This window comes from Panthera uncia, chromosome D2 (assembly GCF_023721935.1).
Source record: "Panthera uncia isolate 11264 chromosome D2, Puncia_PCG_1.0, whole genome shotgun sequence".
Lineage (NCBI taxonomy): Eukaryota > Metazoa > Chordata > Mammalia > Carnivora > Felidae > Panthera > Panthera uncia.
In genome coordinates, this window is record NC_064818.1 from 75656780 (window position 1) to 75683083 (window position 26304).

At 52.8% G+C, this 26304-nt stretch overlaps 1 protein-coding gene across 4 annotated transcripts in view; it reads left to right on the top strand.

Annotated features, from left to right (window-relative positions):
- LOC125933013 (transforming acidic coiled-coil-containing protein 2-like) overlaps positions 1 to 26304 on the top strand; it is a 124976-nt gene that overhangs the window by 71026 nt on the left and 27646 nt on the right. For 2 of the 4 annotated variants that reach the window (XM_049645862.1, XM_049645863.1), the window contains 5 exons: positions 704 to 849; positions 11286 to 12582; positions 16595 to 16655; positions 17813 to 18011; positions 25008 to 25069. In XM_049645862.1, coding sequence (XP_049501819.1) covers positions 12188 to 12582; positions 16595 to 16655; positions 17813 to 18011; positions 25008 to 25069 — 717 coding nt within the window. In that variant the 5' untranslated portion in view covers positions 704 to 849; positions 11286 to 12187. The remainder of the gene's footprint in view (positions 1 to 703; positions 850 to 11285; positions 12583 to 16594; positions 16656 to 17812; positions 18012 to 25007; positions 25070 to 26304) is intronic. The other 2 variants (XM_049645865.1, XM_049645864.1) reach the window with 1 other exon arrangement.

The following is a 26304-nucleotide window of genomic DNA, read 5'->3' on the forward strand; positions in this document are numbered from 1 at the left end:
TTTCTTTCTCCCTTCCTCCCTCCTTTCTTTTTCTTTCTTTCTTTCTCTCTTTCTTTCAGTCAACAGATGTTATTCACTGCCTTTTGGCTTCAGCTCAGAAATGCTGTGAGAAACCAGATTGGCTGCCATCATGGCCTTGAAGCTCGGTAGATGAGAGAGACAATTAACACAATTAGAAGGTGAATAAATCCATAATAAGTTGTGAGAAGCTCTGGGAAGGAAGGGCAGCAGGAGAGAATGACAGGGTGGAGAAAGGCCATATGAGATTTGGTTTCGTGGAGTGGGGATCCTACAGCATGTTGGAATCATGGCATTGAAATGCGTTCCTGGGAATATCAGTTTGAGTGAATTGGTGTCAGTGTTGACCAAAAGATTCCCCTGTGTTTGTATTTGCCACTAAGGCCAGAAATAGGAATTTTTCTTAGAGCTAAGTTTCAAAGCATATATCATTTGGGCACAAAGCTGGTGATAATGAGATTCCCTCTTGGGAATCATGAGGGGAAATGATTTTGCTCACGTCTGTCCTGGAACAGTCGAATTGGGTGAGCCTGATTCTAGCAGTCTCGGGTGGGGGGTCAAAGTCCTCACCCCCATGTGCAGTGGGGGCCGCACGTCCTCAGCAGCACTGACCCCTGGCCCCTCGGAGCAGACTCAGCCCTGGCCCCCACCTAACCTTGCGTTTCTCCTCTCTTCTCTCCATCAGGAGTTCTGACTCTGAAGAAGCATTCGAGACCCCTGAGTCGACGACTCCTGTGAAAGCCCCACCAGCCCCACCTCCGCCGCCCCCCGAAGTCACTCCAGAACCTGAGATCAGCACACAGCCTCCTGTGGAAGAACCAGGTAACCAAGGTCAGGTGCTCCCCGGGGGAGTTTGGGGGCAGCCGTGGGCTGGGGCAGCTGGAGGAGGGCACCCACTCCAGGGGGCCGTCACTGGGGCTCTTTAGACACTCCCAGCCTCTGGGGCCTCTGCTCTGGGCTGTGTTTTGTGAATGAAAACTAAGAGTGAGCAGATATAGTGGATTATACGGAGGCCTGTGGAGAAACCACCTGGCATCCAGAATTGGATTTGATGGGCCAAGCGGGTCTGGGAGGTTTCTGTTTGGGATTCTATCTTGGGTTCTAGTATGTAGCCCTTGGGCCCTGTAAGAACACTGGTTCTGTCTGGACAGCCCGCATGAACCTGCATTTTTATTAAAGACCATAGCCCCCATGGGCTTGGGAATAGAGATAAGCGGTAAATGGGAAAGAAGAGAAAGCCATAGATAGCCAAACCCGCTCGTGGATAGTTCATTATTCCTCGTTAATCACAAGTTACCTGATTTCATATCACTTTCTTCCCTAGTGTGACTTCAAACATAGACCTTTCCGTGCCTTTCAGATGTGGTGGTTCCTAGAGGTGGTGGGGGCGGGGGGGACGACAGAGCTCATTCCCCAGCCTGCCCACCTAGCTGGTGCTCTCTGCATACATCCTCCGGTTATACTGCAGGGGTGGGACCACCTCCAGCCTGAAGGTTTAACAAGACCTGGAAGGAGATGGGGACTGCCAGAAATGGCCCCACAGGCTGGTCAGGGGCCAAGTGGTCCCAGAAGTATGGCCCCCTAGCCTGGTCAGTGGGCCAAGTGGTCCCAGAACCGATTCTACAGGCCGGTCGGGAGTCAGGTGGTTCCAGAAATGGCCCAGCAGGCTGGTCAGGGGGCCAGGTGGTACCGTCCCGAAACCTGGACTACCTATCTGCTTTGGGCCCTGTAGTTTAGACGGCCTCACTCTGGCTTTCTTCCAGCCACAGCCCTTGCTATGTGGTGGGGCTGCCTGGCCAACCTCCCCTTACACCACATTGTGGATACCTGGGGGCAGCCACTTCCTGGGCCCGCCTAGTCCCCTTCTCATGGCCCATCTTCCCAGGGCTGACTGTACCCATGTTTGTACCTCTCCGCCAAGGAGGAACCAAGGATGGGCCTGGGGCCTACAGGTGGGATGTCCACGTATCTGTGCTCAAGGCCACCCCAGGTGAGGGATGGGGCTTGGGTGAGTGGAGAAGGAACAGGCTGATGGCTGGGCCTCCGTTCATACTCTTGCCCTGGCCAGGAACCAGGTGAACTGTAAAATAAAATGACATTTTGATCTTGATGTTGGTTTTACAAAGAAATGGGTAGAGTTCTTTATACCTGCCTGGGTTCAAACAGACCCTTACTTTAGAAAGGGTTGACTCTCCAGGGCTGATCCGCAAGCAAATACACTCCCTTGCCCTGGGGGGAAAGGGTTAGGACCATTTTTAGGGAGGGCAGATGTCTTTGCTGCTGTCTGGCAAGTGCAGTTTTCAGATTCTCCCATCTTGGACAGCTCATCAGTTAGTAGTGTCTGATTCTGTATGGCCAGTTCTAGGTGCTGGACCCGAAGAGGGGAATTCTTGTAATTTATTTGGTTTTGAGGTGGAGAAGGAGCCAGGCCTGCTGAGTCTTAAGCATTACCATTTTTTCTTTCATACTGGAAAGCATATAATAATTCTCTTCCTATAATATTGTAAAAACTAATCATGGATGACAAATAGATTATAATTCCTAGGTCAAACGTGTGCATAGGAATAAACGATTCTTTTTTTGTGTGGGTACAAGTCATGCCCATAATGTGTGGGGCACTTTAGGAAAGAATTTGGCAGAAAATGATGGTGTATTGCAGTGCACAGACCATCCCCACGCACCAGGGAGTGACCAGGGAAGGCCATTGCTGTGAGCAACTGTGCACCTTCCAGAATTTCCAGCCACGTATCCTTGCTGCGTCTGGGGATGGTTTGCTGCTTCTTTTCTTTCTGTGGCCTGCCCTTGTTCCTGCTGCCTGGCTTGCTTTTCAACAAAGCAAAGAACAGTCTGCATCCTTAAAAACAAACTCACACACACAGCACCCGCCTCTTTCTGAGACGCCAGTTTCTGAAAGAATGAACATTGTAGGGGATTAAGAGATAACCCCCACCCGGAAGGGGTTGGAGCTGGTAATTGCCACGAGTCACAGCCCCACGGAACTTTTGATTCCACCAGTTGGAGTCTTTGAACAGGGACTTTACGCTTCTCCTTCTCAGAAAATTCCAGGGGAGCTAAATATATGTGGATTACACAATACGGACTCTTACGGTTGGGATTGTGACTGCTTAACGCCCCCCTGGCTTGGGCTGTACAGAGATCCATTTGATTTCCTTCAGTTATTAGGAAAGTCTGCCTGTCCATTCTGCAGACAGCATGGGGCACAACAGAGGCCTGAGAAGGCGGGAGTGCCTGCTTTCAGAGGTGGCTAGAGGGGAAGAAACGTTCCTTCGGAGAACCACAGGAAAGAAAGGGCAGAGGGGGGATGTCTATTGTTTGGTTTGCCTCTGCAGAGTGCCTGGGATATTGCTAAAGGGGCCGGAAGAGCCACATGAAATAATAGACTAGACCCTCGGCTGTGAATAAAGACATGATTTGTGCTCCTGGAAATCCACATTGTACAAAACAATCAGCTACCTTACCCTGGGTCCTGCCAGCTGTTTGTGCCCCCTGGGACAGAAGATTGGGAGATACTGTGTGCTCACCTGTATCTGGCCCTCTTTGGGGCCGGGCCGGAATGAAGCTTGTCTGAGCCCAGTTTTCTTGTCCGGAAGAACCTCCTTCCCTTTCTGACCTTCCCTGGTTCTGAGATTGCAGCGCGTGGCTGCTGTATGTTGGCCATGTTATCAGAGCTCAAAGCCGGTCAATGAGGGACATAAGTGAATGCCACATAATTAAGTAATAGCGCCCGCTTAAGCGTCCACCGTGTGCTGGGCCGACGCTGGGTCCTTTGTGCATTTCATCTCCCACTCAGCCGAGACTCATCCCCTGTGCTCACGGCATCTCTGCGCGTCTGGTAACAACCACCTGCTTCCCCAGTGAGATGCGGGGCTTCCAGACCACGCCCTCCATCTCACAGCACACGAGGGGCTCTGGGATCGGAACCCAGACCTCTTGACTCCCTTCCATTTGGGGACAGGGCTGCTCTCCGCCGGTGGACTGAGCTGGTGCATTTAAGTACCCCGAGGCAGGGGATGGGCAAGCAGTTGTGAGGTGAGCAGCAGGCAGATGGCCAGTGAAGGAAGCACTTCCGTGATACCAGAGGTGGACTCCTCCCGTGGTTGTCCTCCCTTCGGGAACACTGCTCCCCTCCGGGATAAAACCTGTTTTCTTACCCTCGCTGGGAGACTGCCCAGCGCCGGGAAGGCCCACACTGGGGCCTTGGAGGTGACTGGAGACACTGCCCTGCGTGCCCTGGGTCTTTCCTCTCTGCCCCATGGAAAGTGTGGCCTTTGCCGAGGCAGTGGTTTTGTTCCACACAGTGGTTCGTGGCCACCGTCTTCAGATTGACTCAGAAAGGAGCTCAGCACACCTAGTGGCTTCTGTCCCCACAGGGGACCATGGCTCCGTACTCACTGTCACTTGCCTTCTTCTCCCCTGAGGTTGCTCTGCAGGGGTGTCCCCGCAGAGAGATAGGAAGGCATCCGGGAGCCCAGCCTGGGGCAGGGGCACAGGGAGTGGGTGTCACTGTGGCATGTGCAAGAGTTGGGGGCCCCCCGGCTGCCACGTCCCGGTGCTGCTATACCCTGTGCTAGGTGCTTCTATGGTTCTCCCTTTTCAGCCTCACAAGAATGCCTGATTTACAGCTGAGGCTCAGAGGAGTCACAAACGGGAGGAGGGTGGGCATACCGAGAACCTGGAGGGGCCCTGAGCCTCTGGACTCACACTGACTTCCCTTAATGACCTCATCAGGGGATCTGACTGCACTCAGTGTCCAGCACAGTGGCCCCTCACGGCCCAGTGAGTCACAAGAGTATCTCAGGATGCTCATGGGCCCCACACACCCGGGCAGGTGGCTCGCTCTCTACTGGGATGAGTATAAGCTGGGCTCCATATATGTTTTCCTGTTACAGATGCCTTTTAAAAAATATTTATTTTTGAGGAGGGGGGAGAGGCAGAGAGAGAGGGAGACAGAGGATCACAGAAGAGCTCTATGCTGACAGCGGAGAGCTCGATTCAGGACTCGAACTCACAAACTGTGAGATCATGACCCGAGCAGAAGTCGGACCCTTCACCAGCTGAGCCACCCCGGTGCCCCTTTGACAGATGACTTTTGCTAAGAATAGAACAGGGGCACCGGGGTGGCTCGCTCCTCTGGTTAAGCACTCGACTCTTGGTTTCAGCTCAGGTTATGATTTCATAGTTGGTTGTGAGATCGAGCCCCACGTTGGGCTCTGTGTTGGTCATGGAACCTGCTTAAGATGTTGTCTCTCTCTCTCACTCTCTCCCTCCCTCCCTCCCTCCATCCCTTTCCCCCTCTTGTTTGATCGCTCTCAAAAGAAAAAAAAAAAAAAAAGAATAGAACAACAAGTAACAATTGTGAGCATTTTCTTTGCAGCAGCCACTGTCAGAAGCATGAGCTCTAATTTCTGTAGCAGCCGGGAGGTGGTACCGGGGCCAGTGACAATGAGGCACAGTGGGGTTAAGAGACTTTGGCCAGGGCCACCCAGCTGATCAGCGGCAGAGCCCGGGTTTATGTGCCTGTGGACTCGTCAGCCCAGACTCCGCTTGAGTCAGAACTGGGTTGTGTGGCGTCATCCTAGCGATGTGTCTGGATGCTATCTCCTTTCGCTTGTACAGAAAGCACTTTTCCGGAACTGCTGGTTTCATGCCCACCGTTACGCTTGAGGGATGGTGGGAGGGAAGTCTGGGGACACAGAGACTGAAAGGAGCAGGAGTGGCCACTGTCGGAGTCACGGCGAGGTTAGTTGTTAGCTGTTAGCCCTGCTGGTACCTCTGTCAGCCTCCTGGGAGTGAGCCTGGCCAGGGGCGGACGGGGGCGTGCCTGGCGGGCAGCCCTGTGTGAGGAGAGCCCCGGCGGGGCAGGGGGAGCAGGCAGGGGGGAAGCGGCAGTCAGCGGGGCAGGGGAGAAGTGACATTCCGGGCGCTAGGCAGAGCCGGGACCCAGCCCCCAGCTGCACAAATCCCAGCTTTGCACACCGCCCTCCAGGGGGACTGTGCCCCCACAGTGCTCCTGGGTGCCGTGGGGTGAGGTCACCTTTTGCTCCTCCTAGCAGGGCTCTCCTAAGAAGTGGTCCTAAGAAGGACCACTTCCATCTAGCTGCTCACAAGGCGGGGTCTGGTGGGAATAAGCCGCTTTTCAGAGAGAACTCCCTCTTCAGCCTTTGGCATCTGAAGGGAGGTTGTGTGTGATCAGTGCACGTGTCCAGGAAATAGCGGGCACAGCCCCACTGGGTTGGCGGGGCCGGGGTGGTGGTCCTCAGGACCCAGCAAGGGTCTCCGTGGGAATCTGAAGATCCACTGGGTTTGGAAGAGAAGCCGACTTCCCACGGGCCTCCTGCCTCTCTTGCTGGCCAGGCACACGGGCTGCCTCTGCGGTCACTCCCGCCCTCCCCGACGGCTCACGTCTCAGAGGCAGAATCCCCACAGGCGATCAGAGCTGGCCTCAGAGAGATCGATCCAGGCCGATCCAGGCTTCTCCTCCAAACCATTTCTGTGGCCAAATACTCAGCTGTGGCCCCTGGAGGTTTTCAGAGCTAGGATAGGTCCTGATAGGGCACAGGTGAGGTGAGCCAGCCCAGCCCCCCGACTTTCCCTCTCACGGCTGCCCGTGGCACCTGTGGAAGTGGGGGTTCGGAGCCCCCACTCCAGCTGTGCCAAGCTGCTGCTTCAGGTTGGAGCCGGGAGGCTGGGGTTTTAACGAGTGTCTGGATGTGTCTCACGATAGGCAGGTTTGGAAAGTGCTGAATTCTCCTGGACTTGCTCTGAGTGGCCCACGGCTGCCAGTGAAATGCCACATGAAGACCAATAATGCTCCATTTAGATCTCGTTAGCCTGCTTAAAATGGAGATTTTTGCCAGAATAAACACTGCTAAGTGCAATAGATTATTGTTCGGGTACCCAGAAGATGTAAATCTGTGCCCCCTGTGGATGAGACCATTTCCTTTGGTCTGTTGGTTTAAGGTGAGAGTGTGTGAGCGCTGGGGTGCCACGGGTTGACACGTTTGGTCCTCTGGGCCCACGGATCCCTGTCCAGAGTTGGGGGCTGGGGCAAGGGGGGCGGAGAGAGAGGCACCAGCACAGCTGGCAGTAAGTGCTCAGTTAGAAACGGCCCCACGAGGCTGCAAAATGTGGCCTTTGGAGATGGTAGGGTGATACCAGTCGAGTGTCCCTTACTAGCTTTCTCTCTTTCCTTGGAAATCCCTCTCGTTTCCACACACGTTTGTTTTTAACCTTAGCTTGGGGATTTGACTGCCCCGCACTGGTGTTAATGGATGACATTGTGTTCCCCCAAATCCTTATGTTGAAGCCGTAGCCCCTAGTGTGACAGGACCTTTAACGAGGTGATGGAGGTTAAACAAGGTCATAAGGGTGGGGCCTTAATCCAATAGAACTGCGTCCGTGTAAGAAGAGGAAGAGGCCCTTGGGGATGAGCTCGTGCGGAGAAAAGGCCGTGTGAGGCCACAGAGGAGATGGCCACCTGCCATCGAGAGGTTCTGTGGTACTTTGTTATGGTGGCCCGAGCTGAGTGATGCCCTTGGGAACCCCCCTAGCAAGCCTCCATATGATGAACCAGAGATGCTCTTTTTGTTATCAGACTGAACCAAAACCTGGAGCCTGGGCAGGCATTGCCCGGGTCTACACCGATGGGGCGCACAAGGAGGAGGAACCCAGATTATTTGTGGAGCGAATGAATGAATGGTCTTCATGCAGATACAGCGAGTGGAATTTAGAAATCTGGTAGGAGGGGCAGGGAACCCAATCAGACCACACTTGCTTTGGAAAATCAGGGCCCGCGCATGGCAGTGACCTTTTCTCGGGTCTGTGAAAGCCACCTTGCCCAGGATTCCTCTGAAGAGCACTTAGAAGCCCCCCCCCTCCCCCCAGCCCCATAATGGGCCCTGTGGAGCGACCTGCTTGAATACCACGCAGTAGGACAGCAGTTCTCACCCAGGGGCTCTTGTGCCCCTCACGGGGACATTTGGCAATTTCTAGAAACGTTCTTGGTTGTCACAACTGGCGTTGGCATGCCGGTGGCATCTAGTGGGTAGAGGCCAAAGACGCTGCTAAACATCCTGCAGTGAACAGAAGGACCCCTTGCATCAAAGAACTAACTAACCATCCCAAAATGGCCACAGTGCCAAGGCCAAGAAACCCTGAAGCAAGATTAGGTTTCCTGGCCCATGAATATCGGTTCTAAAGAGGAAAGAGCATTACTCAGGCAGGGACGTTTTGGTCTGGGTCAAACAATGAGCAGATGGTTAAGCTGAATATCTGCTGCATGTTGCATGATTCGGGGGGACCCCTGACATCGGAAAGACCTCGGAAGGCACGAGGCAGCCTGAAAAGAGAAGAGGCTGGCGGTTGTGGATCTTGCTTTGGGAATGATGGAAGGGGCTGAGGTTCTTTCTCCCTCTTTCAAGGCCCACTCGAAAGCACCTGTTCCACTGGGTCCCCTGGTCCCTCTGTGGCCTCTGTGCCGTGTGTCCGGGCAGGAGGATGGGGTGCTTGAAGGTGCCAGGTCCTGGAGGAAGCAGGAGGGAGTTGGTTTAAGAAAGAAGCAGGGGGCGCCTGGGTAGCTCAGTTGGTTAAGCATCTGACTCTTGATTTTGGCTCAGGTCAGGATCTCACGGTTCCAGCGCCCGTTTCAGGCCCCATGCTGACAACACACAGCCTATTTGGGATCCTCTTTCTCTGCCCTCCCCCACTTCTCAAAATAAATAAACATAAAAAAAAAAGAAGCAGGGAGGAATCTTCTTCTTTTGAGATGGAAAGGAAGCAGGAGTGTTTTGAGGTGAGGGAGGCATCTTTCAGTGGAAAGAGCTGTGAAGTTTCAAGGAAGCTCTCCGTCCATCTCCTCCAAGTAGGGCCTGGGTGGCGCTGGGCACCGAAGAGATGAAGAAGTTTTGAACCATGAATAGATGTGCTTCCAGAGGCATTTTTTTTTTAATGTTTATTTATTTTTGAGAGAGAGAGAGAGACAGAGCACAAGCAGGGGAAGGGCAGAGAGAGAGGGAGACACAGAATCAGAAGCAGGCTCCAGGCTGTCAGCACAGAGCCCGATGTGGGGCTCAAACCCATGAACCAGGAAATCGTGACCTGAGCGGAAGTCAGACGCCTAACCGAGTGAACCACCCAGGTGCCCCTAGAGGTGTTTTTGGAGTCTGCAAAGAAAGTGGGACAAGTCCAGGGAGAGCAAAGATGACCAGACCAGTCCCTGAACTTGGGAGGCTTGGACTTTCCTTGTGATGTCATCCCCCGCCCGCACCCCCTTCCCCCAGCACTTCCTCTCCCAGGTGCTTCAAGAGAAAGATATGCTTGTGAGCAAAGTTCCGGAAGCACCGTACAAAATACTCACGCCCTGGGCATTTGCAATAGTGAGCATGAATTGCTCTGAGAAAATCTACAGCGACAGGCCAGTTCAGTGTTAGCTGAGCATTTCCCAAACCTTGTACATTTGCTGGGATGAGGCATAGAGAGGGCTGACAGATTCAGCAAATAGAAATACAGGGCACCCAGTTAAATCCGAATCCCAGATAAACAAGGAATTACTGAGACATATTGTATACTAGAAACTACTCAGTTATCTGAAATTCAGCTTTAACTGAACATCCTGTATTTTATCCGGCAGCCATCCCAGCCGGGCACGGGGTGGGCGCTGGGGGCATGACCCCCATCACTGAAACCCAACTTTAGAGACACCGTCCCAGGCCATACCTGTGCTGACTCTCCCATCCCTTCTTCTGCAGACCTCTTTGCAACATTTGTCTTCCTTTGTCCAGTGACATAGTGTTTGTTCTCTGGCCACTTTCTGGCCTCCTGACTGCCCAGGAGAGCTGTGAACCCAGAAATGCATGAAAGGCACCACCTGGCACGGGGAGAGCCCAGGGTAGCCAAGCCAAGGCCAGGCTGGCCAAATCCCCATGGAACGGTGGGGTCATCGGGTGATGGAGCATTTCGTGGCCAACAAGTAGAGTGTGCACGGCATGTTTTAAGATAAGGAGCAGCCTCCGTGGACGGCAGTGGCTGTGGCGGTGGGGAAGCCAGCAAGAACAGCAAAACGGCGCGCCTGGGTGGCTCAGTCGGTTGAATGTCCGACTTCGGCTCAGGTCATGATCTCAGGGTTCATGGGTGGGTTCGAGCCCCGCGTCGGGCTCTGTGCTGACAGCTCGGAACCTGGAGCCTGCTTTGGGTTCTGTGCCTCCCTTTCTCTCTGCCCCTCTCCCACTCGTCCTCTGTCTCTCTGCCTCTCAGAAATAAAGAAACGTAATAAAAAAAATAAAAATAAATAAATAAAAGTGTTAAAAATTTTTTTAAAAAAGCAGCAAAGAGAGGAGAGGGAATGGACTAGAGGTAAGGCCAAGAAGAGGAGCATGGCAAGCAGAGTTGGAGGGAGAGATTATAGGGGACACCTGGCATAAGGACAGGTGGCAAGCAGGGCATCCTCAGCCCTGCTGCAGTGGCCTGGGGGCCTCCACAGAAAGGCTTCCAGTTGTTCTCACAACAAGCTCCGAGTAGTCAAAAACAGGCTTGATGATGCTAATGGCTGTCTTCCTCTCCCTTGCTTTAGTCACACTGGCCTCTGAGGTTTCTTGAACACGTTAGCGTGCTTCTACCCCAGGACCTTTGCACTTGCTGTTCCTTTTGCTTATGATGCTCCCCTCACACCCCCACCGATATGCTCCTGGTTCACGCCCTTCCCATGTTTCTGATCTTTGCTTCAGTGTTTTCCTCCCTGGAGAGCTTTGCCAACTCCTTTATTTTAAAATTGCAGCACTCGTACCCTGGCTTTATTTTTCTCCATATCACCTATCACCATCTGGCAGTCTGTGCATTTTGCTTGTTTATTTATTTCTTAACTGTCTTCTCCCCGAAGGGTGTACCTTCCGGAAGGGCAAGGATTTTTGTCTGTTTTGTTCATTGTTGAATCTCCGACACCCAGAATGGTGCCTAGTCCCGACTGGGAACTTGGTAAACGTTTTTGGAATGACTGAATGATTTGAGCTGTCCCCCAAACAGCCCGCGTCACTCCCATTTGGCGGATGAGGGACCGGAGGGTAAGCCTACCTGGGGTCTGGAGCCAATAATGGGTGAGAGCAGACTTGGTGCCCACGCACCGCGCCCACCCAGCGGGGGCCCGGGGGTCCTGGGGACTCTGCCTAGAGGGTGGTAGTCTGGCACGAGATGAAAGCAGTCCAGTGTCCCGTGTCCTTCGTCCTTCGGTGACTGCTTTGTCTCCTTCTCCTCAGGATGCGGTTCTGAGACAGCCTGTGTCCCCGATGGCCCACGCAGCAGCTCGGTGGAGGGGAGCCCCTTCCGCCCCCCGTCACACTCCTTCTCTGCCGTCTTCGATGAAGACAAGCCTATAGCCAGCAGCGGGACTTACAACTTAGACTTCGACACCATCGAGCTGGTGGACGGTTTCCAGACCTTGGAGCCCCGCTGCTCGGACTCTAAGAGTCAGGAATGCAAAGTGAACACGCGGAGGAAGTCCACGGATTCTGTCCCCGTCTCCAAGTCCACGCTCTCCCGGTCTCTCAGCCTGCAAGCCAGTGACTTCGATGGTGCTTCCTGCTCAGGCAACGCCGAGGCCGTGGCCCTGGCCCCAGATGCCTACGGCGCGGGCCCAAGCAGTGCCTCCAGTACCCTTAAGCGAACTAAAAAACCGAGGCCGCCTTCCTTAAAAAAGAAGCAGACCGCCAAGAAACCCACGGAAACCCCCCCGGTGAAAGAGACACCACAAGAGCCAGTCGAAGAGAGTCCTGGCCCCAGTGAGGAGAACAGAGCAGTCGAGACCAAGACGGAAGCTTCTGCACCAGCCCTGGCAGAGGAGGCACCCCTGGAGCCTGCTGCCGTGCCCAGGGCCGCCTGCCCTCTGGACCCACAGGGTGCCGAAGGGGCCGTCCCCCCAGCTTCCGGAAGCGGCAGAGTGCAGAACTCACCCCCCGTGGGAAGGAAGACGTTGCCTCTTGCCACGGCTCCGGAGGCGGTGGAGGTGACCCCGTCGGATAGTGGGGGGCAGGAGGACTCCCCGGTCAAAGGGCTCTCGGTGAGGCTGGAGTTTGACTATTCTGAGGACAAGGGCAGTTGGGACACCCAGCAGGAAAACCCCCCTCCTACCAAAAAGCTAGGCAAAAAGCCGGTTGCCAAAATGCCCCTAAGGAGGCCAAAGATGAAAAAAACACCCGAGAAACTCGACAACGCTCCTGCCTCACCTACCCGGTCCCCCGATGAACCCAATGACATCCCTATTGCCAAGGGTACCTACACCTTTGATATTGACAAGTGGGACGACCCCAATTTTAACCCTTTTTCTTCCACCTCAAAAATGCAAGAGTCCCCCAAACTGCCCCAACAGTCCTACAACTTTGACGCAGACGCCTGCGACGAATCCATTGACCCTTTTAAGACGTCCTCTAAAACCCCAGCCTCACCTTCTAAATCCCCAGCCTCCTTTGAGATCCCAGCGAGTGCCATCGAAGCCAACGGAGTGGACGGGGATGGGCTGAACAAGCCCGCCAAGAAGAAGAAGACGCCCCTCAAGACGTAAGTGCAGGGGTGCAGGTGGTAAGTTCGGGGGCTGTGCCTCGGCTGTGAGCCCGGGTCGTGTGCCTGGATGAACGCGGCTGCCCTAACCCTTCGGCCGTCTGCCATAATGCCTCCAGGTTTGCAACACGATCCCTGTTTTCCTCCCTCTCTGTGCCCACGGTGGTGGCATTTCCCGTGCACAAATCCCTCTGGGTCTAGCGTCTTTGATCTTTTGCCTCATTATTATGTCAGTGGTTTAAGGCTTTACCTTGAGCTGAAGGCCTGACATTTGACTCCGGGGGAGTGTGGGAGATCCCACAGAGAGGGAACTCATCTGTGCTTGGGTGACTTAACCTTTTCCCTGCTTGGCACAGGAATTACTTTTGGGGGTGGCCTAGAAGCTAGGAGATCCACCCTTCAAATAGTGTTAGAATTGGGCGTATTTGTGTCTGCCCGTTAACGTGTTCGTCAGGAGGCAAACCCAGTAGTCTCTGGGAGGCCCGTGAACGAGAGGCCTGGCCTGGGCCCTTCCTCGCACCCCAGCCAGCCTGTCATCCCTTTTTCTAGCCATCTTTTGCAGACAAGAGCCCAAGGCCCCATAGGTCCAGAAAGAGATCGAGGGAACTTGAAAGGGAGAAACCATCCCCGAAATCCCCGTGACCCCCAGGGGGCCACCAATAATTGGCTCAGCTGTCCTCAAACACTTGCCAAGTAGAGTGCCTTTAACAACCACGTGTCTGTGCTTCTGGAATTCATCTCCAGACGCGTTCTCACCTGGATGGCTGTGGGTCCATTTCCAGGACGTGGGTCCCAGCATACTGGGTGGGGAGGGCACTTAGAGCCTTTCTCCCGCCTTCATGCGAAGTAGGGTCAGTAACTGAACAAGGCCACAGAGACCAGGCTTCTGGCACCAACTCAGCAGAGCAGACCGCAGCTGCTGGCCTCTCTGCCTCTGTCCGGTATGAATGGAGACAGGGTAGACCTTCTTACCTCCCATTCTGCGCTCCCCGAGGAGTTATCTTGAGAAGAACTTGGGACTTCCTGAGAAGAGGTTCTCTAAGCAGGCGCGAGTCTTGGGATCCAAGGCTCCCCAACCAGGAACCTTGAGATCAGTTTCCCAACCTGGCCCTTCCTAGAGATTCCATCCAATCTGTGTTGGACGCTTTATTTTAAGCCTCAAACAGAACTCTGAAATGCTCAGACGACAAAGCCACGTTCCCTCATTTTTGGAACAGGAGCCAGCCTGCAGCCACTGCGCACCTCCTCCTTCCGCACAGATAGTTTGGTTATAGTCTGTCCTGTCATCAGAGCACACAGGTCAGGGAAGCCACCCCATCTCTTGTCCTCACCTCTAGTGCAGATGGCCTGGAACCCAACACGATGTGACAAAGCTCTTTGAACACCGGCATTTTAGGGGGTGATCGGAAGCACGAGAGGAAGGTGTTCTCGGACAGCCCCCTCTCCAAAAAGCCGGGATGTGGCCCCCTCTCCCAAGCAGAACTCACAGTGGATGCCTCTTGGGTCCCAACCCATCAGTAGCCAATTGTGTGCAGATGGATCTTTTTTGTCAGTTCCTTCTGTCCGTCTCTCTTTTTTCTTGTCTTCTTGTCTTAGGATGGTTGAAGATGTGATGTCTGTGTGTTCTCTGTTGTAAGTAAATTTAACGGAACCTGCCTCTTCCACTGAATGTGCTTTTCTTCCCCCTGCTTTTTGTTTTTGCTTGCAAGCTCTTTTCATTTCTTCTCCGTGGCTGCTGCTTGTGTATCTCTGTTGGGCCTGGGGACGGGGAGGCGGGGCCTGGGGCTCCCCGGTAGCAGAGGTTACTTTCCTGTTTCGTAGTGATTAGCATAAGTGAAACTGCTTGGCTGTGAAAATGCGATTACCCAACATCTGCCTGCTTGTCAGGAATGGAACTCTCCTGCTTGCATATTCGATGTCTTCATCTGAAACCCATACATTTTTTTTTTTTTTTTTAAGCTCTCATTCCATTCTTTCATTTCAAATTGGGCTAGTGAGCGATTGCTTTCAAAGTACTGGGTGTGGCTTCACGTTGAAATAAGCATCCGGCCAACGCAGGCGGCGACTGAGGTCACTTGTTCCTGCTAACGTGTGAAGCGGAAATCTGTGGGCTGTGTCTCCTTGAGACCTGTGGGTTGACTCGGAGTGGAGCACACGGCTGTGAGAGCCATCACCAGCCTGCTCTGGGCCTGCGTCCTTGGCCACCCAGGACCAGGCTGGGTGTCGATCGGCATGCTGTCCGTGCACGGGTCACCCGGCTGGGTGTCGCTGCAGGCAGAGCAAACCGTCTCCGTGCCTGCACGGCTTTGCCCCCACGGCCAGGAGAGATGTCCTGGGCGGCTCCCGGGGGCCCAAGGACAGGTACCTTTCCTGCTTCCCTGTCTTTACAAGGGAAGCTGGCCTGGTCCCAGGGGTCCAGCAGCCCTGGGGTAGAGTGGAGTCTCTCAGGCTTGCTTCTGGCCAAGGGATTTCTTCAGTGTTTTAGAGCCATTTAGCAACTCTGAAATATACAGTTATATATTTATATGCATGAATAAATATATGCTTCAAGCTGTGACTGTATTGCTCATATGGCAAATGCTATAAGTGCTGGAAATAACCATTTCTAGTATTTTCTCATGACTGAATGCCATTGTTGGAGCGTTTTTATTGAAGAGAACACAGGGAAGGAACTTGAGTGCCAAATTGCTTTGTCCATCCAGTTATTATCTATTTATTTATGTACGTATGTATGTATTTATTAAGAGAGAGAGAGAGAGAGAGAGAGAGCACGAACAGGGGAGAGGGCAGAGGGAGAGAGAGAGAGCATCCCAAGCAGGCTCCACACTCAGTACGGAGCCTGATGCAGGGCTTGATCCCACGATCCTGAGCCAAAATCAAGAGTCAGGACGCTTACCTGACTGAGCCACCAGGCGCCCCCATCTGGTTAATATTTAGAGCAGGGAAAGGTAGTGGGATCTAAGGTCAGGGGATGCCCGCCCCCGCCACAAAGCCGCTGCTTTGGTGGAGGCAGGACCATACCGCAGAGGGGCCTGAGACCAGGGGTCTGTCTGCAGGTGGGAACGCTTCCATTCTGCCTGGGAAATGACCCCCCCCCTCCACCACCACCCCAGACCACTCAGTGGACTCAGTGGAACCACGTATGCTAAAAATGCTTTCCTTCTGACCCTTTCATAAGTCTGATCTGATTTTCCTTTGCCTCTAGTGACCTGCGCCTGCCCCCAATTATTTATATAAAGGAGAAAAAGGGAAAAGAGTTGTTAACCATGGTTGAGAATAGACATTAGAGAAATCACCTCATCCCTGAAAAGAGTTCTGGAGATTGGTTGTACAATGTGAATGTACTTTACGCTATTGAACGTGAGTGTTTAAGATGATAAATTGTGTGTTAGGTGTATTCTACTGTAATTTTAAAAAAAATCGTCTCAACCCTGGCTCTGTCTCTGGTCAGAATCTCACCCACGTCTGAGGTGCAGGAGTCCGTTACGCTCAGAGTTCCAGTGAGTGAGAAGGAATTCTCCCTGAAGACCCAGAACATTCCTTCATGTTTCTGCCCAGATCCTTCAGCTGTCTATTATGTGCTGTGTCGGCTGGCCAGTCAGTAAACTGGTTCCCCTTAACTGGTGTCAGGAACCTAGATCCCTGCCCCCCGCCCCGTTTGGTTCAGACATTCTTGGATGAATCTGAATACATTAATGGCACCCAAATCTGCTTTTTTAACACAAGAACATCTGGCTAAATTTAGCTTCATTTTCTGGGCCAGCTCTCCAAAATGGCATCTCTCTAAAGATTTCCAGCTCGAGGTCTCTTTCCCTCGGGGGCAGTAACGGTATCTGATGTTGAGTGGGAATGATCAGCACGGACATCTTTCAGCTGGTGTGGAGTAGCGAGGGCTGGAGGGTGGGTCTGGGCCAGATACTCCGCAGACACGGTGGCGTGGGTCCACTCTGTGGAACTCCGGACTGTTCTGTGCCCCTGTTTGTTGTGTTGACATTTTCCGTTCTATTTCCAGTGACACATTTAGGGTGAAAAGGTCGCCAAAACGGTCTCCTCTCTCTGACCCACCTTCTCAGGTACGATGTTCCCTCGATAAGTACGATTTTGCCACTCACCCCGGGGAAGTTAGAGCCCATGTGTTTTGATTCCCTACTAGTCAACCGAAGTTTCTCTTCTGTTCGTCACGGGCACATTCCAGCATCCTCTTTGGCTCGTACGTGGAGGGGTGGAGGGGTGGAGGGAGGGGCCGTCCCTTGCGGTTTGCAAGACACCGTTTTGATCCCTTCCCTTTGGGAAAGATCGGTGCGTCCCGCGAGTAGAAAGATGTTCAGCGAGTGTTCGTGGATTCTGTAGGAATCGCACCAGCCCATTTGTCCATTCTGCCAGTTAATCAGCCGAGAACGTGTATGAATTTCAAATTGAGAAAGTCCGTTGAGACACAGGAATGTATGGTGAGAAAGGATGGGCTGTGTGTCAAGAGCGCTGGATTATGTAACCAAATCCAGGCAGGGGAGGTCAAAATCATGCCCTGAGGAAGTAGGCACTTCGGCCCTCCCTTCAGGTGTGCCTATCGCGCTCTAACCAGCCCCTGTATGAGATCTGTACCATTACAGACCCAGGAGGGTTAGCCTCGGGCGTGTACGTCAGGCCCCCTTCTGAGCCAGCGAGGCCCCCGGCCCCGCAGACCCTAGCCCGGCCCCAGGAGAGGGGGCTGGGGTCCCGGTCCCAGCTCTGCTCTAGCACTCGGGGCTCCCCCGCTGCCCTGCTCAGCTGCTCCCCCTCCGTGGAAAAAATCCCGCAGCCACAGGCATGCAGATCGTCAGGCGATATTAAGGATATCGCTGCACAGGCCCTGAAGCCCTGTGTAGACATAACTCGATGGTTGCGGTCATGAAAGTGCCAAGAGTTAAAGTTCTTTATTTTTCTCGGACTGAACGAGCAGGAATGCCCCCACATCACTCCGACACAAAATCCTAATTTGTCTGAAACCCTCCACCACCCCCTGTAACAAGCCATCAGGAAAGGAAAGTCACAGAGGAAAGAATCTTGTCTCCTCGGGACCATTTTGGGCAGAGTCCGAGGACCCAGAGGATTGTGATGGAGACGTGTCCTGGTTAGGGGGGACCCCCAGGCCTGGCTGGGCAGGTGCAGCTGGGGACACAGAGACGGGTCGGGTGCAGTTGGGGACACAGAGACCATATGAGAAGAGCAACTGCTTCGCTTCTGCCCCCAGGACTCCACTCCAGCGGCTACCCCGGAAACGCCGGTGATCTCCGCCGTGGTCCATGCAACCGACGAGGAGAAGCTGGCGGTCACCAACCAGAAGTGGACGTGTGTGACAGTGGACCTGGAGGCTGACAAACAGGACTACCCACAGCCCTCGGACCTGTCCACCTTCGTAAATGACACCAAATTCAACTCACCCACGGAGGGTAAGCGGCTTGGTGGCCAGCGGGACCCCTACCCTGCCTCGGAGACCACTGTCCCTAGGGAGCAAAAGGCCAGGAAGGAAACTTCCATGCCAGGTAACCATGCCATGGGTGCCCTCCCAGCTAAGTCTACATTTGAAAACAGCCTGAGGCTCGGGGCGCCCGGGTGGCTCAGTCGGTTAAGCATCTGACTTCGGCTCGGGTCATGATCTCGCGGTCCATGAGTTCCAGCCCCGCGTCGGGCTCTGTACTGACAGCTCGGAGCCTGGAGCCTGCTTCAGATTCTGTGTCTCCCTCTCTCTGACCCTCCCCTGTTCATGCTCTTTCTCTGTCTCAAAAATAAGTAGATATTAAAAAAAATTTTTTTAAACAGCCTGAGGCTCGAACCCCGCTGCACCCCACCTCCGAGACACCAGCTGAGAGCCAGTCAGCTTAATACACCCCCCCTCATTCCCATCCTGAGCTTACCCAAGCTTGGCTCATTGTCTGTGGCTTATGTGCCTGGGTGAATTTGAAGCACACGCCTGGCTGCAGACAGCATCGTCCGAGCCGAATGCTCAGTGTGGTCAGCCCCTCCCCACGGGTCCTTTGGTGCCACTGCTGCTCATCAGCCCCACGGGATGGTCCACAGTGTGGTCACACCATCTACCCAAGCCCCAAACCAGAGGGTTCACTCCAGTCTTGCCAACAAAGAGGACAGTTTTCTTGGATAGACCCCCAGGCCTGTTGCTTTTCTCAACAATAGCTTTCTTCTTCTTCCACATATTAGCTTCCAGCTTTCTTCCTGATTCTTTGGCTTGCGAAATTCACCTATCTTAAGTCAGCGCAGCATCACTGGGTGAAATCAAGAGGTTTTTTTGTAAACTGCTTATTCCACTCACGCTGTTTAGTGTCTGAATCTATATATTGGCTCCCACACTTCCTTTCCCGTTAGGAAGGCTGTGGAGGCCTGAAACCATCTCCCTGCCTGATCGTGCTCTGCCCCAAGCCCTGTGTGCCTTTCCTGCACCTGCCCCGCTGTGAGCTTCCCTCCAGCACTCGTTGGGGACTGTTGTGATGGTGCTGAGGCTCCCTTTCCAAGGTCGTGATACCCAACAATTCAAAAACATGGAGTAGAAACCAAGTCGAGTACCGTCGCACGTGAAAATGTTATCTCTGCTTCTTTGCTGCTGATGAGGGGCCACGACTTCCATTAAACACCCTCTTGCTCCCTCCGGGCGGGCACTGGCAGAAGTGGGGAGCAGGTAGTTGGGGGCTGTAGCTTGGATTTCTTCCTCTGCAGGCTCTCCTGTGATCACCTGCTCGGTGGCTAGCTTCGTGCCCATAAGGTCTCTGAACGATACCAGTGAGGGCCATTTCATTTTGCCGGGGGCGGATTCTGGATGCCTGTCTTCTCACCATGATGAGGTTTTTGGGGGTGATGGTAGGATTCGTGGGGTCCAGAGCCGACGACTAAGAAAGAATTCTTGAAGATGTCTTTGGTGCAAAAAGGTGATTCTATTAAAGCTTGGGGACAGGACCCCGGACAGGAAGAGCTGCCCCGGGACCATGAGGACCGACTGGTTATTTACTATGGGGTTGGGGGGTAGGTGAAGTTCCAGGGGAAGTTTCCAGTGAGATTTTCATATGCTAAAGAAGACTCACAGGATCTTGGAGGCCTAGCTATTGTCATGTTAAGGTTGTTTCTCCCTCTAGCAAAGATTAGCATTAAGACTTCAAGGAGTTCCCGGAGAAAAGTTTTACTCTGCCGGCCTCAAGTATTTGTCAGTGGACTGCAGGTGATAAGGAAATTCAGTTTTATCTGCCATTTCCTTCAGCCTTTGTTCCCCACATCGCTATGGAGGGGTGATGTGGGGCTCCAGAAAACAGTCTATAGGTTTCCGGAGATTAGGCTATTGATAAGAGTGCCTTTTTCTTGTGATTTACTAAGATATTTGTAAATAGATGGAGACTCCGGGTCCTGCAGGACTGTGATCTCTATCAGTTAACCATTTGTTTTTCCCCTTTCCTTTGTTCTTGGGCATCCAGCAGTGCCTGAGGGATATCACACTTGTCCTGCCTGGGGAGTTTTGCAGGGGGGGCAGGGGGGGTTGCAGCCTGTCAGCTTGCCTTATGCTCCCTCATCAACTACACTGCCTCTTTACAGTTTGAAGATGAACGGACCATCTAAATTATGTGAACTTGGATGTTTTGGCAATGTGAGTTTTGTGGAACAGACCCTTTTGGTTGGCTATCCGGTTGGCTTTCAGGTTGGGGTTTGGGAGACTTAACAGTGACCGTCTCCTCCCTGACCCCTGGGACCCTGGGACCTGCCCTTTGCCCCTCTCCAGTCCTCCTTTTCCTCTGCACACACACCTGGTCCACGAGCCATACTGGATGGAACCACTTTTCCCCCACGGATGCCCCCACTCGGCTGTCCCTGCAGGGGCTGCTGGAGGCAGGAATGTTCCCTGCCCTGTCTCCCACCCTCGCCCTGCCCTCCAGCCTTTCCCCGGACATCTCTGTGCTGTCTGCCCTCCATGCTTGGTCAGGGCCGCTCTGAGGTCACTCGGTTCTGTCACGATGATGCAAATACATGCATTTTTAGTAGAAAATACAAAAGCTTTGAATAGTAGCTGTTAAGCTAACAGGTGCCCGTTCAGTGGTAACGTCTGTTTCTTCATCGTTAACATTGAACTGACACAGACAACTCACTAGCCTGGTGACCTCTTGGATCATTGCTTGTTTTCTGCAAAAGTTCAACAAATAGGTAAATCTATATGTTTGAAACAAAACCCTATTACACCTGCCTCCTTAGAAAAAGATCGTGAAGATTCGGGCTGCCCGACCATAATTACAGCTGGCGGGCAATCGGAAATCTGTCATCTACATGAATACAGAACAGTTGCAATTTCAGGAGGTGCTGACCCTGCATTCACTTTTCTAATATAGTCTGCTTCCCTCCAGCAGCTGGATGTAGAAACTGGATACACAGGCCCCTATCAGATTGTCCTTCCTGTTAACCTCATGGGGGTCAAGTCCAGCCACACCAGACACGCACCTGGGGTGCTGATGTCATCACCACAAAGAACCTGGCCAGAGCTGTAGCTGTGATTGAGACTTTGTTATGCTGAAGTCACAAATCACCGGAAAACGAAATTTGGAGTTAGAAATAATAATTACCAACCGATTTCCCAAGGGACAACAGTAAAGCAAACGTGATTTCATTTCATTCTCTCCATCCCAGAGAGCGGATTTCTGCTCTTCTCCACCTAGGGGCGAAGCGAGGAAACAGAGGCTTTGCGCTCTCACGACTTGTGGAGTGTTGCGGGGCTCATCGGTGTAGAACCGCGGCTGCCTGACTCCTAACGTCCCCACTATGCCCTTGTATGTGACCACGCACAGGCTTCCTTCCGTTGTCTGTAGAAGGAGGGCGTCGAGCTAATCGGTACTCCCCTACCTAGGTCCACAAGAGCTCCAAGTTGTCTTAATGGTTCAAGAAACCCTGATGGAACTCGTTCAGAGAGATGCCCAGCTAATTGAAACTACCTGTGCGGGCTACAATTACACCAGCTCACTCACTGACAATCTCCCACTGATTAAAAACTCAGATTGGCAATTACACGCGTTTTTCTTTGAACGCTTGCTTAGCAAATGGCCTCTCCCGGCAGACTCTTTGGAAACATAGTGGGAACAAACCTCGTCCGCGTGGTCTCTAGGGATGCGGAGATTAGGAACCGTTTGGAGACAGAACCTCCAAGGCCTCTCCCAGCTCTGACCCAAGAGACCCTAAGAGAGCAGTGTTTTAGATTCACCAGTCTGGATGGGCCTTTGGGGGTCACCCAGCTCTCCTGTCTCCCTTAACACGGGGCAACATCAGCCCCGCCTTCTTGCATTCAACAGAGGGGCAGACACTCTCCTCAAGAGCCTAACTCTTCTTCAGTGTGAGGCACCATTGCTGTCACACCTCAGACATTCAGAAGAGTGACAGCAAGGACGTTGTCCCCTTCCTAATGGTCCTTTTCCTCTCTCATCACTTATGTTATAAGTCCCAGAAATTTTAGCAGTGAGCAGTAACATACCCTTATATTTGTATAGCCCGTGGGAGGGCTTTTCTCTGACCTCATTTCATCTGCCAAACGTAGTCACTTTGAGCTCCACTGTAAAGCTAAGGCAGTGGGGGGTGGGAGGGAGTCAGCGAGTTGGCTTTGCCCGACCCTGGGAATGACTGCATCCTTCCGGCTTCTGCCCGGGGATCTTGGCACTCGCCGGCCGGGCTCTGGCCATCAGCGAGTCGAAGGAGAACGGCCGTCGGGGCCTCCCCCGGTGCGTTGTCCTTGATGAAATAATTACCAGAAGGAGCCCTCGGATGGGACAGGGCCCATTAAAAATAACTTCAGGCCTCTGCATCTTGAAGCAGCACACGCATTAGGGAGCGGCCTCTTCTCTTGGATATGAAGGCGTCCCATGACCCTTCCTGGCCTGCCAGCTGCGTGTGGCCCGGGCCGAAGCCGGATGGGGCTCAGGCTCCAAGCCTGCCCTTTGAGGCTTTGCACTCTGAGCAGAGGAGTGAGATTTTGAATAAACGACGTTCAGGAAGGCGTTCCCTCAAAATACAGGAGACGATATTGATATTGGTCTTGCTCACATCTTTTCCTGGCCATTTGGTAAATTATAAACAAGAACCCCAAATGGCTATGATTACAAGTTCAGGTCCGAAGGAACACCTCCGGGCCTCACCAGGGACTGAAGCTCCTGTATAGAGTGTGGGCCTCCTGTAACCACACACGTTAAGAAGCAGGCATTTCTCTGGGGGGCCAGACCACCCCCTGCTATTGCACCGTCATCTGCTGCCTCTGAAGGGGGGGACGGGGCACTGGGCACCTGGCAGTGAAGCCCCCTTGGCAGGTAGGAAAGAAGGCAGGCAAGTGAGCTCCGTGACCCGACACTCACCCAGATCAGCTGCCAGGAGACAGCTAAGATTCCAGGCAGGACGCTTCACTGAGCCGAGCTGGTAACCAGAGCTGGGCACTAAGCCAGGGCCACAGGTCCCTGGAAAGTCTCTCTGTGCCGGCCCTTAGCTCGTTTGGTGCATCCTGGGTGCTCTTTGCCGTCGTGGGGTGTGCTGGAGGGTTTCTGTTCGATACTTTAGGGTTAAATAATGCCTTGGCAACAATAATGATACCTTGGAGAAGGGGGCCGTTGATTCACTATTGTCTTCTCAGCTTAAAACAGTCTTTAATAGGACAATAAAATAATAGTCCTGAGGTCCCGTATCTGGAAAGTGATAGATCTGGAGGAGGTCCTAGAAATCGCCTTGTCTTTCACTGTCCCTGGCTCACCCTCTCATTTGTAAGATGAGGAACATAGTAAGTCTTCATAAACAAACATTTCTATGTCCTCAGCTGGGGCAGAGTCCCGGTACGGGTCCCCATTACAGGCACAGATGCTGAATCCAGCCCAGCTGTGTGTGGTTGGCTTTGGGTCTCTGCTCTTCCCGAGTGACGCACAAATCGGGGCGGAGGTCTTTCTGGTCATTAATCCACAAAACCGGCTGCATTCCCCTGAGCAGGCCAAGCCTCCTAGAAGGATGTATTGGCTTCCCCAGGGAGATTCAAGGACTCCTGAAGAGTTGTCCACATGTTCAAGTGCTTCAGTTCATACGGCCGTGACCCCACACATTTGCAGGTTTAGGGAAGGTCTTCCAGGAAATATCTCCTTTTAAAGCTCCTATTAAGGGATCATTTTTTAAGCGATGACTTCAACAATACATACATGGGGAAGTGCTTTATAACCAGAACTGCTATTTGTATTTCGTGTTAAAAAAAAAAAAAAAAATTCAGGGGGCGCCTGGGTGGGTCCGTCCATTGAGCATCCGACCAGCTCAGGTCATGATTTCGCAGTTCGTGAGTTTGAGCCTCGTGTAGGGCTCCGTGCTGACAGCTTGGAGCCTGGAGCCTGCTTCCGATTCTGTGTCTCCCTCTGTCTCTGCCCCTCCTCCGCTCAGGGTCTGTCTGTCTGTATCTCTGTCTCTCAAATAAATAAACATTAAAAAAATTACAAAACAAATTCAGGCTTTAGGCTTCAGGGATTGCCACTGACACTCTTGTCCAGCTGCTTTCTGAGCAGCTCACCTGTCATCTCTTGGCTTTCTTTTCAAGTAGGAAAGAACTGGTAGCTGTAGATGTGGCTTCTGTGAGGAGAGAGTCCTTTCCGGTTTTGTTCACCGCTCCATCCACAGTGCCCAGCAGTTGAGGCACGTCGTATGTGCTCAGAATCCAATTGCTGGGCAGGGAATTCAGCTGAGGGTGAACTGGGTGTCCCCGTGGAGCTGCCCGGACACCCGAGGGAGTCAGGGTTTCTAGTCTCCAGTGAAAGCTTCTCGACTTTTCTTTCCAGCCTGAGGTCTCCAGTCAATTTGAAATAGGTCATATCTCCACCTCTTTGGACTTGAATCGTCTTTGCATCTAAACATCTGATTTGGACCCGCCCTGCAGGCCCTGGTAGAAATTGAGGGAATGTTCCATGTGATTTGCAAAGCTTCTCTTCCAAACAGCAGTGAAGGAACCATGTATGTTCTTCCCTCGCTTCAGAGTATGGCTGGGGCTAAAATCTCAGTTCCAGAATGTCCTCGGGATGTGGGAACTTTCTCCATGTTGCCCAGGAGGCTGACAGAGGAAAACGACACTCAAAACACACTGTTCTGAAAACTCAGTGCATTGTGCGGAGACCTGTTTGCGGTCAGATCTGTGTCTCTCACGGTTCGTTCTCTCAGGCTCTCTCAGGTTCCCAAATAGCCGAAGCCCCTTTGCAGTCCGAGGTTTACGAGCGGTCTGAAAGTTGCTGAGCTGAGCCTCCCCTGCCAGCCGAATTGGAAACCTCAAGTCAGTGGACAGGCTCAGAGTTTAGAGTCTGGTTCCAGACCTCACCCTGCCTGGCCCAAACCTTTCCTTTTTTTTTTTTTTTTCTTTTTTCTTTTTTCTCTCCCTGATGCTAACTCTCGTTTTGTTTCTTTTGCAGAGTTGGATTACAGAAACTCCTACGAAATTGAGTACATGGAGAAAATTGGTTCCTCCTTACCTGTAAGTTCTGCTTGCTTTCCCTCCCTGTCTTGTGAAAAGGTAGTCACCGGCCTCCTCCTGAGCTCAGGCCCCAAAGCCAGGGTCCTCTGTGTCTGCAGCATCCTTGGCTGCACAGGAAGGGTGAGCTGGGACTGGGGGTCTCAGGTTTGTGGTTCGGTCCACTTGAGATGGCATTTTCAGGCAGAAAATGATCGAATACAGTTAGGCCTTCCGGCAGAATGATTTCCCTTGAGGGGGCGGGGGCAGCGCCCTGGGTGCCTCAGTCCATTCAGCGTCTCTTGGTTTTGGCTCCTGTCATGATCTCATGGTTTGTGAGTTCGAACCCCGAATCGGGCTCTGAACTGGCAGAGCTTGAGTTTCTCTCTGTCTGTCCGTCCCCCACTCGTGCTCTCGCTCTGTCTCTCTCAAAATAAATAAATACACTTTAAAAAAAAAAAAAAAAAGAGTTACTTCCCTGGACTGAGAAAGAACTAGAGCTTTCCTTGAAAAGGTGGAGGAGGGGCGCCTGGGTGGCTTGGTCGGTTAAGCGTCCGACTTCGGCTCAGGTCATGATCTCACAGTCTGTGAGTTCGAGCCCCGCGTCGGGCTCTGTGCTGACGGCTCAGAGCCTGGAGCCTGTTTCAGATTCTGTATCTGTCTCTCTCTCTGCCCCTCCCCTGTTCATGCTCTCTCTGTCTCAAAAATAAATAAACGTTAAAAAAATTAAAAAAAAAAAAAAAAAAGATGCCTGAAAAGGTGGAGGAGCGTTTTGGTTGTTTTTAAGGCACACTGTTATCTGTGGTCTTCAAATTAAGTGCTTTGTGTAACTGAAGACTGCCTTTTCTGGCAACATGTCTCTCCCCACACTGCCATTCTGCTGTCATTTAAGTGGCTGTGATGGGCGTCTGTCTTCCCCGGCTCAATGTCTGCTGCCTCCAGGGCACTTGGTTCCGAGCAGTACCTCTCGCGTTGTGCTATTGTCCAATGATGCCATCGGAGGCCTACAGGTGCCACTTCCTGTGACACTGGTGGGCCAGACACATTGCTGGGATCTTTATCTTTCTTTACATCATTCATGGATGCTGGGATTGCTGCGTCCAACCCACCGTTTCCTCTAAGTCAGCAGACCGACCGTGATGGAGGCGCTCACCGCACTGGGCCACTGGGCTTGTCCCCCCCCCGCATTCGGCGGTGGGCAGCACCCAGCCTAGGGGGCTTGCCTACCCCTCCCATTTCCCTGTCCTCTCTCCTGGCCG